Source organism: Lissotriton helveticus, chromosome 7, assembly GCF_964261635.1.
Source record: "Lissotriton helveticus chromosome 7, aLisHel1.1, whole genome shotgun sequence".
Taxonomy (NCBI): Eukaryota; Metazoa; Chordata; class Amphibia; order Caudata; family Salamandridae; genus Lissotriton; species Lissotriton helveticus.
The window spans coordinates 1512535105-1512552284 of NC_136068.1; the positions used below are offsets into that span (position 1 = coordinate 1512535105).

The 17180-nt window shown below is 43.2% G+C and overlaps 1 protein-coding gene across 1 annotated transcript in view; it reads right to left on the minus strand.

Moving 5' to 3' along the window:
• Nucleotides 1-288: 288 nt before the first annotated feature.
• LOC144770436 (uncharacterized) overlaps nt 289-17180 on the minus strand; it is a 983924-nt gene continuing 967032 nt past the window's right edge. Inside the window, exon 8 of the mRNA XM_078654948.1 lies at nt 289-2371. Coding sequence (XP_078511074.1) covers nt 2052-2371 — 320 coding nt within the window. The 3' untranslated portion in view covers nt 289-2051. The remainder of the gene's footprint in view (nt 2372-17180) is intronic.

A 17180-nucleotide genomic window follows, 5' to 3' on the forward strand; every position in this document is an offset into this window, starting at 1 on the left:
ACAGCTAGTAGGAGATAGCGACCATCTTGGGCCCCACTTTGCATGTCAGTGATATTTAACACTAATGACATGCAAAGTGGGCGTGCCAAGATGTTAGCGACTGGAAACAGTCGCTAACATCGCTATCTCCTATTACCAACTTTTGGAGATATTCGCGCTAAGCGCGAATATCTCCAAAAACTAACACCTGCCCTGAGCAGTTCTTAGCCATGTTATCCAATGGGAGGTGGATAACATGGCTAAGAGCATTAGCTCGGTAATGCATGAATATCGCTGACTTTTCAGCGATATTCATGCTTTGCGGCCGTTTTTTATCGCATTTGCGATAAACCTTGGTAATACCAAGGTTTATCTGCGATAATTTCTGACGATGCTTAGCGTTAAAAGATTTGTTGCTAAGCATCGTTAGCGATAATATATTTTTCATTTAATCATTACTTCTGTTTACGTGAGCTGTGTTATTTTGATAAATGAAATACAATACTTTAAATGCATTGCCCCTGCATGGGAACCTATGGTACAGAACTCTCCTACTGTTATCTACCGTGTTCTCAGAAAATTTAATAAACGTATTAAGAATGTTTAACCTTGGGTTTTCAGTCATCCAATAATAAAGAGAAGGGATACAGTATCTTCAGAGAAAATCTATAGAAACCAATCAAACCCATTCATTGTAGCTTCCGTATTCCTGCCTTATGCCTTTAATTAGGTGGAGCTTCAGGTCTATTAGCTCGAGTTTTTAGTCTCAACAGTGGTTAAAAAGGGTTTAGGTACTCATTATGATACCAAGACCTATGATGACAAAGTTGGTGCAAATTCCAGTTAATCGTTCACAAATTGATTTTCCAGGCTCTAATTGCAGGGCAACAAGGCACAAGGGAAATATGTGACGCTGAAACCTACTTACATTAGACACTAAACATTACTAAACATTACAAGCTCTGTTAATGCCAGCAGTGAGGCACATAACTGAAAATGAAAGCTGGTCCTATTGGCTTTGTTAATGGTTATTTTTATTTTGCTTCAAATGCTATTGAGACTATGGCTGAGAAATTCCAAAATTCTTTAACACATCATATCTTTTGGACCTAGTTTTGATATTTTTTTCCCCTGTGCTTCCCTTGTAATACTGCATCTGAGATGGTGAAATAACTGTTCAAGCCCCTTATTCAGGGCCCGTGGAATTATGCGATTGTGCAGCTGCAGCATTTTTCACATAATTAAAGATTTGTTGCATTTGCCACATAATCCATCATCTGCTGCGTAATCGGCAAATTTTATAAAAATAAATTGCTTCTAGATCAAACAGTCCCAAAGTTACTAAGGGGCGTATTTATCATTATTTCACGCAGATCAGCAAGTCACCTTGCTGCGCTGCATGATAGGGAAAGGGAAGGATTGCACTGCACTTCACATTGTATGGCACATTCCTCCCTTTTACCTGTGGTGGACCACAATGTGCTGCCTAGTGCCAACGCAGGCACTCTTGTACCATGGTGCAAGGGTGCTTGCGTTGGCAGAATGCAGCACACATATAAATAGAGAAAACAAGGAGAAATAAATATATTTTCCCTCTGCATAGCATTTTAATGTAACGCCTCCCTGGGGCAGAGTAATGCAATAAAGTGATTTGCGCTGAGATGCGTTACTCTGGATTTATCAAGCCCTTCCGGGCCACTCAAGGGGGTCTTTCATGGCTTGATAAATCACATCTTAAGGGTTACGTCACTTTTACATCCAGTTGTGTGGTGCAAAATTGATATAACCCTTTCATAAATATGGACCTAAGCATGCAGCTGCATGGTTTGCCATGCAGTAGAAGGCCCTATGCCAAGATTAACTTTCCACCTTTCTACTTCTTATTTCCATATTTGGGTGTTAAGCTGGTACTAATAATTTGCAACCAATGCCCAAACAGTGTCAACAAGTGTAAAAATGACAAAACATTGCAATAATACTATCACAAACTGTGCCGCATTATGCTGCATAATTTGCCTTTTCTCTCTCAATAATTTACTCAACACTGGTGCATAATTCTAGTGTTCCTGTCATTATCCTTCCCAATTCTGATAAATGGCTTCGGCACAATCCTCTGGCTCCTGTGTGTAGATTGTCCCATAGTCCTCCTTTCCAGCCATTTCCTTGTGTTCGTTATCTGGTGGGTTTTTAAAAAGAATTTCATAGTTATTACCATATTCTTGGTCACAAGATAACTTTTCCTGGCTGAGGTCTTTGGAGTCTTGCTCATGCAATCCCATATTTGTGTACATCTCATCCGAGCAATAGTCCTCCTTTGTTGACTCTGCATGGTACGCGCTGTTGACGACTTTCGGTTTTAATCCAGAGCACACGCCATCTGTGAGACGAAGCCCTGGAAAACATAGATTCACTAACATTACAGCTATGTTCCATTCTGCTATGCTTTCACTGACAGAAATAAGTGAGTGTTGCTTCACGCATGTAAAAGTTTAATGAAACGAAAAGAGGATTTGTAAATCTCTTACAAGTCGCAACACATTGTTCTGCTAGATTTCTGATCTGGATGGCTTAAAGAACACATTCATTGGGTAAACTATTTGGAGATGACTATGAGAGTCCTACGCTTGGATTCGTTTTCATGTGTGCATATTTAGAAGTAACCGCTTAGCTCTGGCACACTTTTACCTGAAATTCCAAAATAACCTTGGGGTAAACAACTATGCACTAGTGAGTAAAAGTTTACATCATATGCAGGACTTATCCATGTGCATATCCATATAGTTAGCAGCACTCTCCTCTTAATACGCCCCCCCCCTGATATACCATTGTAAAAACATTGTTGTCCGGAGATTTTCATTTTTGATTTGTGTTTTTGGATCACTAGAGAAGGCATTTAACCTGGGTAGACATTGCTGATCTGGGCCGAATTCTTCTGGATGATATTTATAAAATGGCGGATCTGTTGTAGTGATTATGTAATATTTCAGGAATCACAAGACCTATATACTTAATTTTGGTTTTGGGACTCACATAGACAGAAAAAAACTCCTCAGAGCAACTCTTCCGCCATTTTCCAATATGGCAGCTATAATAGAGGAAGAAGAGACATATATAAAAACGAAACAAATAAAAATGGTTTTTAATAATTTTATGTATACACAAAACAATGTTTAGGATCTGTATATGAAAAAATATACTGTTTATCACTCCTGTTTTAGACAGATTTTCATAGATCACATTAATAATTTGTTTCGGCAATCATTGGTGGCAAACTTGTTGAATATTTGAGAAGAGCATATCAACAGGGACATCTTTCTGTAGCAAAGATTTGTAAATCCATGTACATGTAAGTTCTATGGGTAAAGGCTTCAAAAATGTTGGAGGTTTTAGCACCCATCAATATCTTCCCAACCAAATGTACATGGATCTTTCTGTACATATGCAAATATACACATCTTCTGATCAAGTGGAAAGCTCTCCTAGGGCCATATGCATCAAAGTAACGAATTGCGATTCCTAAATCACGATTTTTAAGGAATCGCAATTTAGGAATCGCAATTCTTTATGCATGTATGAATCTCAAAAGAAATTGCGATTCCTACACATTCCTTAATTGTGATTCGCAAATTGCACACACATTTCTAGGGTGCAAGGGTGCCAAAAGGACACCCTGATGCACCCCTGAAATTGCCATGTGACCACATGTTGCACACCCACATCCCCAGGCATGTGTGTGTGTAATAAGGAACTTTGCAAAATGCACTTTAGTGCATTTTTCAAAGTTTTTGCAAATTACCATCAACTTTAAATTGATGGTAATTAGCAATCCCTATTTGCGAAATCGCAATTTAAAATTGCATCATGCATTGCATTTAGGGAATCACAATTTGGATTCCCTAAATGCATTCGCAATTGAAGTAATGGCAACTTAAATAGCAAATTTGCATTTGGGTTGAGGCATCCCAAATGCAAAAATACCAGTCGCAATGGGGCATATTATGCGAATCTGCCGCTTTGCGACCGATATTTAGAACAATGCATGTGCTTCTTAATGTGTCCATGCAGAAAATATGACATTGGTGGGCTGTCACTCAGCTGGACTGATCTCTTGAACTCACTGTACAAAAGATCGTCAAACGTGTGACAGTCAGCATTTATTTCCTACACCTGCACAAGGTAATTTTCTTTGTCCTAAAAATCACATTCTTCTTCTGTTTTAGCAAATCCTTTTAGAAACTTCACAAGCTCAGCAGATAAAGCTTCAAGCTTTGTTCCAATTTTGCTTATAGTGCCATCACCTGTAAGAAGATGTGCCTTGATAAGAACACTAGGCATCTCTGAGTCAAGTTTCCTGTACAGAATATGTAGTGGGATTAATTGTCTGTTCTTGCCTGTTCCAAAACGTACCCATAACTCTGACGATCCTTGAATTATGAACATTGCAACAAATGAACGTAGCACAGTATTAACATCCGTGTCATATGACAGTAAAAGGACTCTATTGAAACCATTTTGAACTGTCCACTCAACATGTGGTACAAACCGAAGGTCAGCTTCTTCCAAATTGCTGTTAAGTTCTTGAACAATATGGCATGCATTTGTCGAATATATCTCTGCAGGGACCCTGACTCCTCATTGATAATCATTCCACTTGCAATAATTAGAAATTCAGTCTACACAGAGACATCAGCAATGTTCGGGTGAGTTATCATCTCCAAGTTCCATCTTGTTCGATGTTGAATTACCGAAATTTATTTAGTTGCACAGGTATAGGTGTCAAATTTTTGATGCAGGCAAGATCAATTTTCCAACTTATAGACATTCGTCTGATTCTCTAACATTCTTTGACAGATAGTTCAAGATAACTGCCAAAGACAATGTGCAATTCTTGCAAGGCGCACACCTACTTTGATATCTGTAACACAGTCTGAACGACCGCTTCGAAATTTTGCATGGATGAAATATTGACCAATCGCAATTGTAACATATAGTCCTCAGCAACATCAGTTTTCAAAGAGGAAATCTTTTCAAATTGAAATTCTGCAGGTGAAAGTTTTTTTCAAGCTCTTGTATGAGTTTGTGCTTCCCTGGTTTAGTTGCAGCATCTCCATCAAATAATGCATTTTTTGGAAGAAGAGCATGTGACAGAATGTCATTGATAAATTTAACCCTTTCTTTTGCTACATCCTTCACTCTATGTGTTTACAAACGTTTTTTTTTTGTAACCGGTTTAGTAGTGGCTGGTTGGACAAAACTCTTACTATGGCAATTAAAGCATGGACGTTTATCTTTGATTATGTCAAATAGCTTTTTCTCTTTCAATACAAATCTCTCCTGTTTCAGTTCTGCATATGGTTTCAATCCATGTTCCAGGAATTCTAGCAGACGTGTCTTTATATTGTTATCCACATATTGCCTTGCCACGAAGTTGTGTACTCACACAAACTCAGTCATTTCAAAGGGCATTCCATGCTGCTCATGAAATAAAGAATGCTTCCAACGTGTTTATTAGGAACTGAAGTTCACAAAAGAGAAATATAAAATTAGCCCGTTGCTGTTTCTCAGTTCCCTGTTTTCCTCACAGGGAATAGTCCATATGGTAGTTCATGTGCTGAGAAGAACACATATCACAATTCAGATGTCCATATATATTCTTGTATTTCAAGTTTATCCTCTCATTGTACAGTTGAGAAAATTCTTCCTCAATTAGTTTCATTAAATGTTGTGACATATACAACCAAGCCAACATGTGTTTCGTGAAATTTTCACTTCTTCAGTGCTTCAAGCAATATAGTTCAAACAATTCCTTTCACGTTTCAATTTCCACTGTTCCTTTATTTCTTAAACCATCAATTATAACTTCGGAAGTTTCCTCTAATATCTTTCATCGGCTGTAGCCACGTCAGCAGAATATTGTAATCGCTCATGGCTGTTTATTAAAATGCTCCCCTCTCTTTCCCACAACTTTGTGGTGAGGAACCGTTTCACAATGGTCCATTAATTTTGAATTTGTCAGCGCTCTGAAAACATTGCAAGTTAAATTAATTAATTAATGGTAAACTAGCTGCCATTGAACAACATATTCACTTTTACGTGTCTGAACATCAAGTCCCTTGGAGTTTTCATTGATCTCTAGATCGTCTGCTCTAGTTTCATATATGGAGCCACAGCATTGAACATCCCCTCTCTGTCATTTACCACAAAATGTCTTTGGATGAATTTTCTATAGAGGTATGGTTTTTCCACCTCTAGTTTCTTCACTATTTATAAATACTAGGACCCATATCTCAGGTAGTTTATGCAATCAAATTCACAAAGTACAGTAATCAGTGACTCCACAGTCTTCACATGCAGCTCCCACTCATCTTCCAGATCAGCATGTACCAAGTTTTTCACTAGAGCTATCATGCATAAATCATTTCCATAATACTTGCAAAGTTCTGAATTTCCTTCCCATTCTTTGACAAACTCTATGAACTTGGTTTTCAAGTTTTCTTATTTTGAACTGAGTGTATTGAACATTGCCTGTCTCTGCATTATGTATTTTGAATTAAATGCACCCTGCGCCTTGTTCACTTCGATGATATTTGTAACACCTAATTTGTCAGTCTTGTTCCAGAAAGCATTCCAATGTTTCTAAACCTCAGATATGATGAGCATGCCTTGTAACAAATGAACATATTGAGTTCCGCTCAACACTGACTGCACAATTATGCTTCCAAAGATTTCAGCCTCAATAAGTGCATCATCTAAGCCACATCCACTGAGATACACAACTTGTGTCATGTGTAAAATGCCCATCATGGGATACAGGTAATCAAATTCTACTGGATTTCTCATAAAAATGTCAGCTACGGTATGGAAAACACCTTTGTCGCAGAAAATTGGCATGATAGGCTGGTCTTCAAGCTGAGCATGCACATTTTGGAAATTCTTTAGAGCTGTGCATAATGTTGTGGAGTTTGTGACTGGAGATGGCGTAGCAGGTAAAAACCCACATTTCTGCAGTGGGACAGTATTCTGGGATATCAGAACATGAATGCCAGCCCAGGGAAGAACTGGCTTTTCTTCATCCTTCAGTCTGCACCAACTAAGCAATATGATAAATTGAGTTAAATCAGATTTTCAGACTGTACAATCAGGTAGAAGTAGGTCAATGTCCTCAGCCGCTTATTATCTATTTGGTAGACTAGGACGTGTTGAAGGTTTGTAGTGATTTTGCAAACATTGGCAAGGCAGTTGGATTATAAATTTGCAGCTTTGTTTGTTTATGCCTACAGCTGACACAGCTTGCTTTCCAGCAGCTACTTCATTGGTACAGTCTTGAAAAAGCACCATGGCAGTATCGTGTGTGCTGGATGTTCCAGACAAAGAAGAAATGTCTTCAAAGTCAATATTATCAAGAGCGGCAATTGTAAATCCTTTCCTGATAAAGTTATTTGGAAGTTGTGTGCTGTCAGCTTCACAGGATTTTACAGCATAAGCTGCTAACAAGTACCTGCTCCGTACCATGTCATTATAATTTGTTGATATGCCAATCCTATTCATTGAAGTGATTAGCTTTCTACTTTTGCACTTGTCATAGATTTCTTAGGCAGTCATCATGCATTGCGGAGTTTTATTTTGTATTGATGAAATGAATAAACTTGATTTGGAAAAGATAGTACATTTGCACAGCATAAACCTCTCGGTTTATGAGATTGTCTTCCACTTCTTTACTTATATTCTCATCATCACTGTTGTCGGCTTCTATTCCGAAATCACGAACTTTAGTTTGTAACAGTTTTGCTTTACTGATATTATTCAATGATGTAAAAAATGTTAAGACAACATCAGGCATTCTTGTTGAATTGCATAAATCTGAGGCATCACAAAATTTGTCATTAAATTCAAAATTTAAATTTTCAGGATGCTTCTTAAAATTGTTCCTGCTGATTTTACTGCATCCTGTGATCTTATTTTGGCAGCAAGAACTTCAGGAGTCAAATCAGCTGAGAACACCATAAATGAGTCATTCTTTTTGTTACTTACTGGTAAAGTTCATTACTTCCTCATACATCCTCCCTGTCAAAGTCCTTACATCTATGAGCTTCAGCTCCTCCCCGTAGCCTTTATCAACCAAAATCAAAAGCACTTACAGCTCCCATCCCTTCCCTCTAGGCCACATCAACATCATGTGGGATATAAAATCTCTGTCCTACATCCAGAAATAATGTTTTTTGTTCTGCAGTACGTCATAGGCAGGTTCATGGTCATGCATGTCTATGGGATATGCCGGTAGGTATATACTAGTCTGCTTTAGTGGCTTGTTTTGGGACTGGAATTGGCAGGGTGTTGGGGTCCCTGCTTTACTAGGACTAGTTCTCTGTCGGTGTTCCTTGCATTAGAACTCTGCTTATCGAGGCCCCCATTCCTCAGTGCTTTTAAGCAAACAATGTACGGCTGTGGCTGCTGGCGTGTTCTGGTTGGGGAAGATTAAAGTCTGCACTGGCATTGGCTGGAACAGTGCAAGCCTCTCCTTGCTCTTCGTTGGAAGCCTTGCGTGGGGAACCAGCAGCAATATCTTCAAGGCGTGTCCAAGGCTGTTTGGATTTGCAGTCCTCCCTAATGCAAGGGTTCAAGAAACACCAGAGGAGGTAAGGTGTTCTGAGGTCGTCCTTTCTAAAGTTGCCGTGAAGTCTCTGAGGGGGCTTGATTATGGTCAGGGGCTCGAGAACGCATGGCAATACTTCGGGGTGCAAGTCTCCACTGTGGTGTTGTTTCTGTCTGGTGGGTAGTGCAGTGTTTGGGCAGTGCTAACCTCCATTGGAGTGTCTGTTGCTGGGATTTCTTTGGTACTCCTGGCGACAGTTGTGGAGTGATGACAGCATGTTGTTTACGGGGTGGTTCCTGTTCCCTCGGCTGTCCCTTCTTTTGCGGACGTGCATATTTTCTTGGTGCTGCCTTTCAACTGCGTTTCTTTCCTTCGTTTATGTGGTTCTTAGAACTCTGTGGTTGTATTGTCCGGGGCCTCTGGTTCTTTAAAGTACTTCTGAGAAGGTGGTGAGGGAACAGTTATTTAGGGTTCTGAGCTTTACAGTTTCTTGCAGCATGTTTTGGCTTTGCCAGACACCCTGGGTGCGGACTCATGGAATTCTTTGATATCTGCCGACAAGTGGTGCCTGGGTCTCTTCCTTTACATTAATCTGTCCAGTTTGTTATGAGGGTGTGTGTGGAGGATTTGGACCAGCCATGCCTTCTGGAAATTCCTGGCTTGGTGATACCCTCTTCTGGCTTTTGTGGGGGTATTGCCTGTGGTGGTCAAAGTTGATAAGGCTGGTTTGGCCTCTCAGATTATGTTAGTGGCTGGTATGTAGTGCCTTCGGCCCAAGTTGTCATGCTGTTTGACGTGGCCCTGGTGTGGTTGGCTTCTTAATGTCGTTTCTTACAGGGAGCGGGCGAAAAAGGGGTCTTTATGAGAGTCCCAATGATTTGTTGCACCCTTATTTAATTTTGGATTTACCTTAGTGTCAGAGTCCCTGCTTAAGTAGGACCAGCTTCTGTCCTGTGTTGTTGGTATGGGCCTGCATGTAGCCAAGCCCATGTACCTCTGTTCTCCGGCGGGGGAGCGCTCTTGGTGGTGGTGTGCTGGTGCATCTCTGGCTGGGGAGGTGTAAGGGGGGCCCCTCGTTGGCTCTGCCCCTATGTGCTTCTCCCTCGGTGGACTCGTGCCTGGGTATGTTTTGGAGGCACAAATCCCCAGCATTGGTATTTCTTGTTTTGGAGCTGCCGTGCTGTGGTCCATTTCAGATATTGCCTTTGACATCTGCTTACACCTGTGACATCTTACTGAAGTCATGGTTACTGGAGAATGTAATGTAACAATGCAGTTACTCAATGCTTGCTAGGTATGAGTTGAAATGTTACTGTTTGAAAATGTAACTTGAGTTGTGATTGCCCTGTTGCCCTGCCTGGGGGGGATCTTTTTAATCTACAATCAACCTACATCTTACTACTTCAAACCTGCATTGCGTGATCCTTCAACCTGAACTACAGGATCTTGCAGTGGCATAGTCGGCAACTTCCATCTGGAAAGAAGATCTCAACAAGTTTCTCCAGTGTCAAGGGTATTCATTTCGTTTTGAAGCTCTTTAGCTTCCAACTACAAGGTACTGTTTATTTTAATTACTTGCAACAATGGGTTTTCAAGCTTCCATCTTGATTGACCCGTTGCCCTGCCAAAAGGTTTGTGCGGGTTGTGGACGACTTTGCGGTGTTTTCAGAGCAGCGGATTGAACCACTCGCTGTTTTTCAAGTGACTTATGGTGTGTTCAGAGCAAAGGATTTAACCATGCACTGTTTTTTTCATGTGACTCTGACATATGTGCTTTATTTATTGCACTGTAGCAATAAAGTCTCATTCTGAAAGACTTTGTGGTGTGTTCAGAACAAAGGATTGATACACGCGCTGCTTTTTAAGTGACTTGCGGTGTGTTCAGGGGAAGGGATTCAACCATGCACTGTTTTTCAAGTGACTCTGACATATGCACTTGATTTATTACACTGTGGCAATCTGTTTTCTTTCAAGTACGCGCTCACTCCACAAGCACACATTTGCCTGTTTGTCTTGTCCTCTCCACGTGAGAATCTCTTGTTGCCTTTTCTCACCATTCGACTCGCGCTCCGCTGATTCTTCACATGCCCTTCCTGAAGTCAGGAACCATGTCATCACCCGCACGGCGTTCTCTCAACCACCATCTTATGTTTGGCGTTCTGTGTTTTCCTAGGTTGTTGCCTAGCAACGTGTCTTCAACGGAGAACCTCCCTGTGAAGCCAACCACGAGTCTTGTGCTTCCTCTGTGATGTGCACACATAACAGGCATTACCTTCAAGCCAACCACGAGTCTTGCACTTCCTCTGTGATGCGCACACATAACAGGCATTAATTGTAGTTTCCTACGCTGATGAGTGACAGAGTTGGTTCTCTTTCTTCAGCTGTGATAATCATTGTCCAGTACTCGATTTCTCCTGATTTCTACGCTGATGAGCACAGCTTCACTATTCTTCACCTGTGCTAGACAGTATCTTCGCTGATTGGCACAGCGCATTGTCAAGGGCTCGCTTTCTCCTGATTTCCGCGCTGATGAGCAAAGCTTCACTATTTATATGTTATTAGTCTCCATGCTAGTTAGCACCGTTGTTACTTCACACTGATGGGCACAGCTTTCTTTTTTAATGCCTATTATTTTCGGTGATGGGCACAGCTGTTTAAGAAAAAAAAAAGCTGCTCAATCTTCATGCTGATTTGCACAGGTTGCTATTTTATTGCTCATCATTTAGGTTGATGGGCACAGCTGTCTTGTAACAAGCACCAGTCTTGGGTCATTTTTTTTTTTTAAATCCCAATTTCTTTTTACACCTGTTGCTAATTCCTTCTTCATTTATTAATATTTTTCTTCTTTCAGTCACATAATGCAAGACGTCACTGCTCCTCCTTTCTTCTTAGCATCACCTGCAGAGCCTACGATTAAGTGGCAGAAATGAAAGAAGGTTTTTGAACGTTATGCTAGGATCTGTGGTATATCAATCAGTGCTGAACCAAGGTCTTCATTGTTATTACACTGTTTAAGGGCTGAGGGTCAAGAAGTTTATGACCATCTCCCTGAGTTGAATGACACGGAGTCTCGAGGTTTTAACGAGTTTGAAGTTTGCATTAAAAAATTGGACAAACACTTTCTCCCCAAGGTTAGTACGATATTGGAAAGATTTCACTTTGCCAAGAGGCTACAGATGGAAGGAGAGTCCTCTGACACTTATGTAACTCACTTGAAAAAGCTGGCATCATCCTGCAAATTTGCTAATCTTCTCGATGAGAGGATCGGACACCAATTTATGGTGGGATGTAATATAGAGAGGGTTAGGGAAGAATTATGGATGCTTGATCAACCATCTCTTGATGAGGTGTTACAGGTGGCAAAACGGGTTGAGCACTCTTAGAAGTGTGTTGAAATTATTCAAAAAGATAAGCAACCTGTTGTACAAGCGGTAAACACAGATGTTAAGAAACCTGCAGTAAAAGCAGAGGGAACTGAAGTTAAAAGTAAGCCAATCATCGGAAAGTGTTATAGATGTGATAAGCCTGGGCATTTAGCAAATGATTAGAATTGTCCTGCCTTGGAACCTGTTTGTTCTAAGTGCAAAAGAACACTTTGCCAGTGTGTGTAAGTCTAGAGTAACCTCTTCTACTTAAGTGAAATGTGTTGATGCTTAGGATATTTCAGAAGAAGACTTTGTGGGCAAATTGTTGTTCAAGTTGATGATTTGGGGAATAAGACTAAATCATGCCCTATTGACACTTGTTGTGGAAGAAGAACCTACTAAAGTCCTGTTTGACTCTGTAGCTAAAATGACTATAATCTCCAAATCTTTCTTTTTTATCAAGTTTGCCAACAAGGTTACATTGTATAGACCTGACATTAAGCCGCTAGTATATGGTGGCGAACCATACCTATCTGGGGTCATTTCACTTGTCTCATTGAGTATGAGCAGCGTTATGCATCTGGCAAAATATATGTTTCTGAGAAGGGTGACAACATTATTAGTTGGTTTCCCCAAGATGATTTGGGTGTAATTCTCGACCACAGAAGTGAAAGTCACAAGATAGGAATAATGTTGTTCAATACTCCGCTTCTCGCAGAACTGACTTTGCAGATACCATAAAACACACATTTCCTAATGTTTTCAGGGAAGGACTTAGTTGTCTTAAGGATTTTAAACTTGAAATACACTTGCGAGCTGGTGCTCAACCTTCGTGTTCGAAAGTAAGGAATGTACCTTTAGCTGTCAGCGAAGAAATGGAAAAAGAATTGCAAAAACTTAAGGATGAAGGCATATTAGAGGCGGGTGAGAGTACTGAGTGGCTTGCTCCGGTAGTCACAGCTCGAAAATCCAATGGAAGTCTTCGTCTCTGTGTGGATTTGAGATAACTTAATAAAAGTGTCATAGTAGATCATTATCCACTACCCAATATTGTGGAACTGTTGGTTTTGCTGTAAGGTGCTAAGGTGTTTAGCACAATTGATCTCACCTCAGCATACCATCAGATTCTATGGATGAAGCCTTGAGAGATCTCACAGCCTTCGTAACTCCTTTTGGGACCTTCAGGTTTGTGAGGATGCCGTTTGACCTTGTGTCGGCGGCATCTATTTTTCAAAGCGTTATGGAAAAGATTCTTAAGGGTTGCAAAGGAGTGTGTGTGTACCAGGATGACATTCTTGTTTTTGGTAAGGATGATGAAGAACATAGTCATCGTCTGTTTTAGGTATTAAGAAAGCTGGATGAAGCGAGTTTGACTATTAAGGCTGAAAAGTGTCATTTTGGTGTCTCTACCATTATCTATTTGGGTTACTCTATTTCAGGTGATGGAGTCTTACCCAAACCTGATCTAGTAGATACCATCACTCACATGTGTGCACCTAGATCGAGAGAAGAGTTGATGACATTTTTTGGCATGATAGAATACTGCAATAAATTCATAGAGAATTTTGTGGTACAAAGTGCCAATATCAGACTGCTACTCAAAAAGGAAATTGAATTTGTATGGAATGCTGTGTGTGAACATGAATTCAATATTAAAAAAAAGTCTCAATTCTGCTCCGTGCCTCAAGAGTTTTGATCCTTGTAAAGTATCTTATGTTTCCACATATGCTAGTCTTAAAGGTTTAGGAGCAGTACTTCAACAGCAGGGTGATGATGGTTTGTTAACTGTCATATTTGCGTCGTGTGGGTTGAAAGTTGCTGAGATACGCTACTCACTTATCGAGTGTGAGGCTTTAGCTGTTTTCTGGGCCATAAAGAAATTCACGTTTTTATGGGGGACATATTCAGAATCAGAACTGACCACAAGCATCTGAGTGAAATATTTTCAAAAATGGAGATTGATTCCGTCTCCAGCAGGATTACCAAATGGGTGGTTGCCTTTTTACTAAATTTCTTTATTGTGTATGCATTGAGAACATCAATATAAAACAACAATCCCGCTCAGAATCCCCCCTCCCCCCGATCTGACATTGCTGACTTCCTTTGCATGTGCGGTATCCTTGCATCCTTCTAATAAGTGTATACACAGCCATTTAGCCAACAACCCATAGCAGGGCAGGCAGCGCTTCACCATATTTGCAGATCATACTTCTGTGAAGGGACGTTCTGCACAGGTCGTAACAGCAACACCAAAGGAAATACTTTGAATTCCAGCCCAGTCACATCCGTCTTTATAACACACCATACACTATCACTGTGGGGCCCCGTCGGTTCCCCCTCTGTTCGCCAAGTAAGTTTGGTACAGGCCCCAGAAGTTTTTAGGTCTGCTAGCGGGGGGCTGTAGCTCACTATAATTTTCAGATTGAGTGCAGCAGTAGAGCATGTCGTGCGCCCAGCGCTTAGGAGTTGGCAACAGGCCTCTCATCCAGCAACAAGCCAGCACCCGGGATGGCCACAAGCAAGCCCATGTCTACCAGACGTCTGATCGCTCTCGGCAGCTTCTTAGTGTATCCTAATAGGGCCACAAGGGGGTCAGGTGTGATGGCAACCTCTGTTAGCTCGCTAATATCAGCAAATATTTTTTCCCAAAAGTCCCAGACGCCAGGGCACTGCCAGGCGAGGTGTAGGAAGTCCGCATCTGGGGTACCGCACCTCTCACACTGAGCAGAATCCCTCAAGCCATACCTGCAGAGTCTAGCTGGGGTGTAGTACACCCGATTTAGGAATTTGAAGTGAACCAGTTGATGTCAGCCATTGAGTGATACTTTCTTAGTGTTAGTGCAACAATATCGCCATGTGTCATCGTCTAGTACAGTATCTAAGTCAGTCTGCCATGCTAATCGCGCCTTAGTGTATGTGTGTCATTTGCCCACTTGTGTTAGTTTGTATAGATTGGACAGCAGTTTCCGGGGTGAAGCAGTTTTAAGGACATATGTGAGCTCAGGAACTTCAGGGGGCTCTGCCATGTCCCCGCCCAGCAAGGCACCGAGAGCGCGGCGCACCCTGTGGAACTGAAATCGTGTCAGGAGTGGGGGTGTGTCACAGGTTCCCAGTGCTTGTTCCCATGTCTTTGCAACCCCATCAGAGAATAGATCACCCGCCATTTTTATGTTCATTTTCTGTAAGGCAGTAATTACCCCCCTCTCCTTGAGCGGGGGCAACCATCTGGCCCAGTCTATTGGCATCTCCGGCGAATATAGCAGCACGCCGTTTTGCATCTGTAATAGGCTATGCCATGCATGATTCGTGGCTGTTACAGAGTCCAATAGGCCTGTTCTGTGATCAAGCGGTTGGAAGATCGTGTGGTGGAGTGAGTTAGGGCTTGCGAAGAGAGTCTCCATGCGGACATGTGGTATGTTCCGGTCACCATGCAGCCAAGTGTGTAGATGTGATGCCTGAGCTACGCGGTAGTATGCCTCCAGATCCGGGGCTCCAAGCCCCCCTATTGAATATGGCATAGTGAGTATCGCCCACCGGACACGTGGTTGTCCGCCCGCCCAAGTTAGCTTGGTCATCTGCTGCTGCAGCCGTGCAAAGAACGATTTGGGGAGAACCATTGGAATGGTCATGAACAGAAACAAAAATCTGGGGAGCACTACCATTTTCACTCAGTCACGAGTAAGTCACGAGACCCGCGATCCGAGAGCTGCGAGCTGAACGGAGGTGTGCCGCGGGCCGGGGAGCCGGGGAACGGAGGAGCAGAAGAGCCGCGATGCAGATGCCACCTTAGCCACAGCTGCAGCCGTAACGCAGAGCCGGAGCCACGAGTGGTGAGTGGCGGTGAGCGGCAGCAAGGAAGCCGCAGGTGGAGTCAGGTGGAGCCGCGAGCCACGGTACCACCCACCGTAGCCGCAGCCGGGCCCGGAGTCGCAAGACGTGAGGAGCTGTGAGGTGCTGCGGGAGGAGCCGCGGCAGCCGCGACCAGTGGTGAGCGGCGGTGTAGAGCAAGTGAAGAGTGGCCTGCCTCCGCCTATGTAGCACTTGTCCCCCTTCTGGTGCAGCCGCGAGCGGAGTGGTGCATTTGGGGCATTGTCGAGTAACCAGAGCTGGGCAGGACAGGTGCCCAGCCCACCCTGTCTGCCAGCCTGTTTTTGCCCTTTTGCCCACCCTCTGGGCCGCCGAAGCTGAAGCCGCAGCATAGCAGCACAGCCAACTGGCTACGCCGCGAGTGAGGAGCTGCAGGCGGGTGTGAGCGCTGCGACCCAAGCGCTGTGATAACAACACCGCTGCAGCAGCAGTAGCAGGAGCAGGAGGGGGGAGCTGTTGTGCTTGGCCCCTCCATCAGCTCCACCACCGAGAAGTTAAGCGTCAAGAACTGAGAGCTGATAAACCGATAAACCCAAGGGAGAGCCTGGAATCAGGAGCCAGAGCCAGGAAACAGGAGGAAACAGGAGGACTTGCGAGCCGGTGAGTCAACGCCAAAGCAGCAAGGCAGCAAGGCGTGGAGCTTGATACTGGCCGGGACTGGGGGGGGGGCATACGCAGCAAAACTAGAGCTCCAATACTCTTGGCAGCTTTTTGGGACAGAGTCAGCGGTCCCGTGCGGCTTTATGCTGGACTGAGCAGGAGCTGCACAGCGGCAGGAACAGTGGCAGCGTGCAGTGAGGGCAGGGACAACCTTATCCTTTACATCAAGGCTGCAGGCCACTCCCCCGCAGGAGAATACGCTGCCCTTGGCCGCCCCACCACCGCCCCCACCGCCCCCCACCACACTATCATCGCAGCAGGCGCGTTCACTGGCTGAACCGGGAAAGACAATTTAAACTGGGCAAATCATGAGGACCAGAAACTCGACCTTATTACATTCACAGGAAAAGCCTCGCCCCCACAGATCAGCTAGGAGACGGAAAGCGAAGCTTTTCTATCCCCCAGGAGCAGGGGGCTTGTACCCAGGGCTAGGGCATTGGAAGGGAGAACCTTCAGGATCATCCGGAGCTACGGGAGCAACGCCGACGTCCCCAGGACCACCCATCGCGCTTCCAGCATTGACATCGATCCCAGCCCTGACCCCAGTAGCTCCATCGGGGAAGACCCGTAGCCCACTCAAGTTAATTCCCCAGACGCCTCGGCTTGGTGCTAAAGAAACCACTATTGGGATCGCAGGAAACAGAGATATAAGAAGCTTTCTGTGCCCCAAAGTAACTAGCCCAGCCGAACCACTTAGGAATTCAAATTGCCCACCG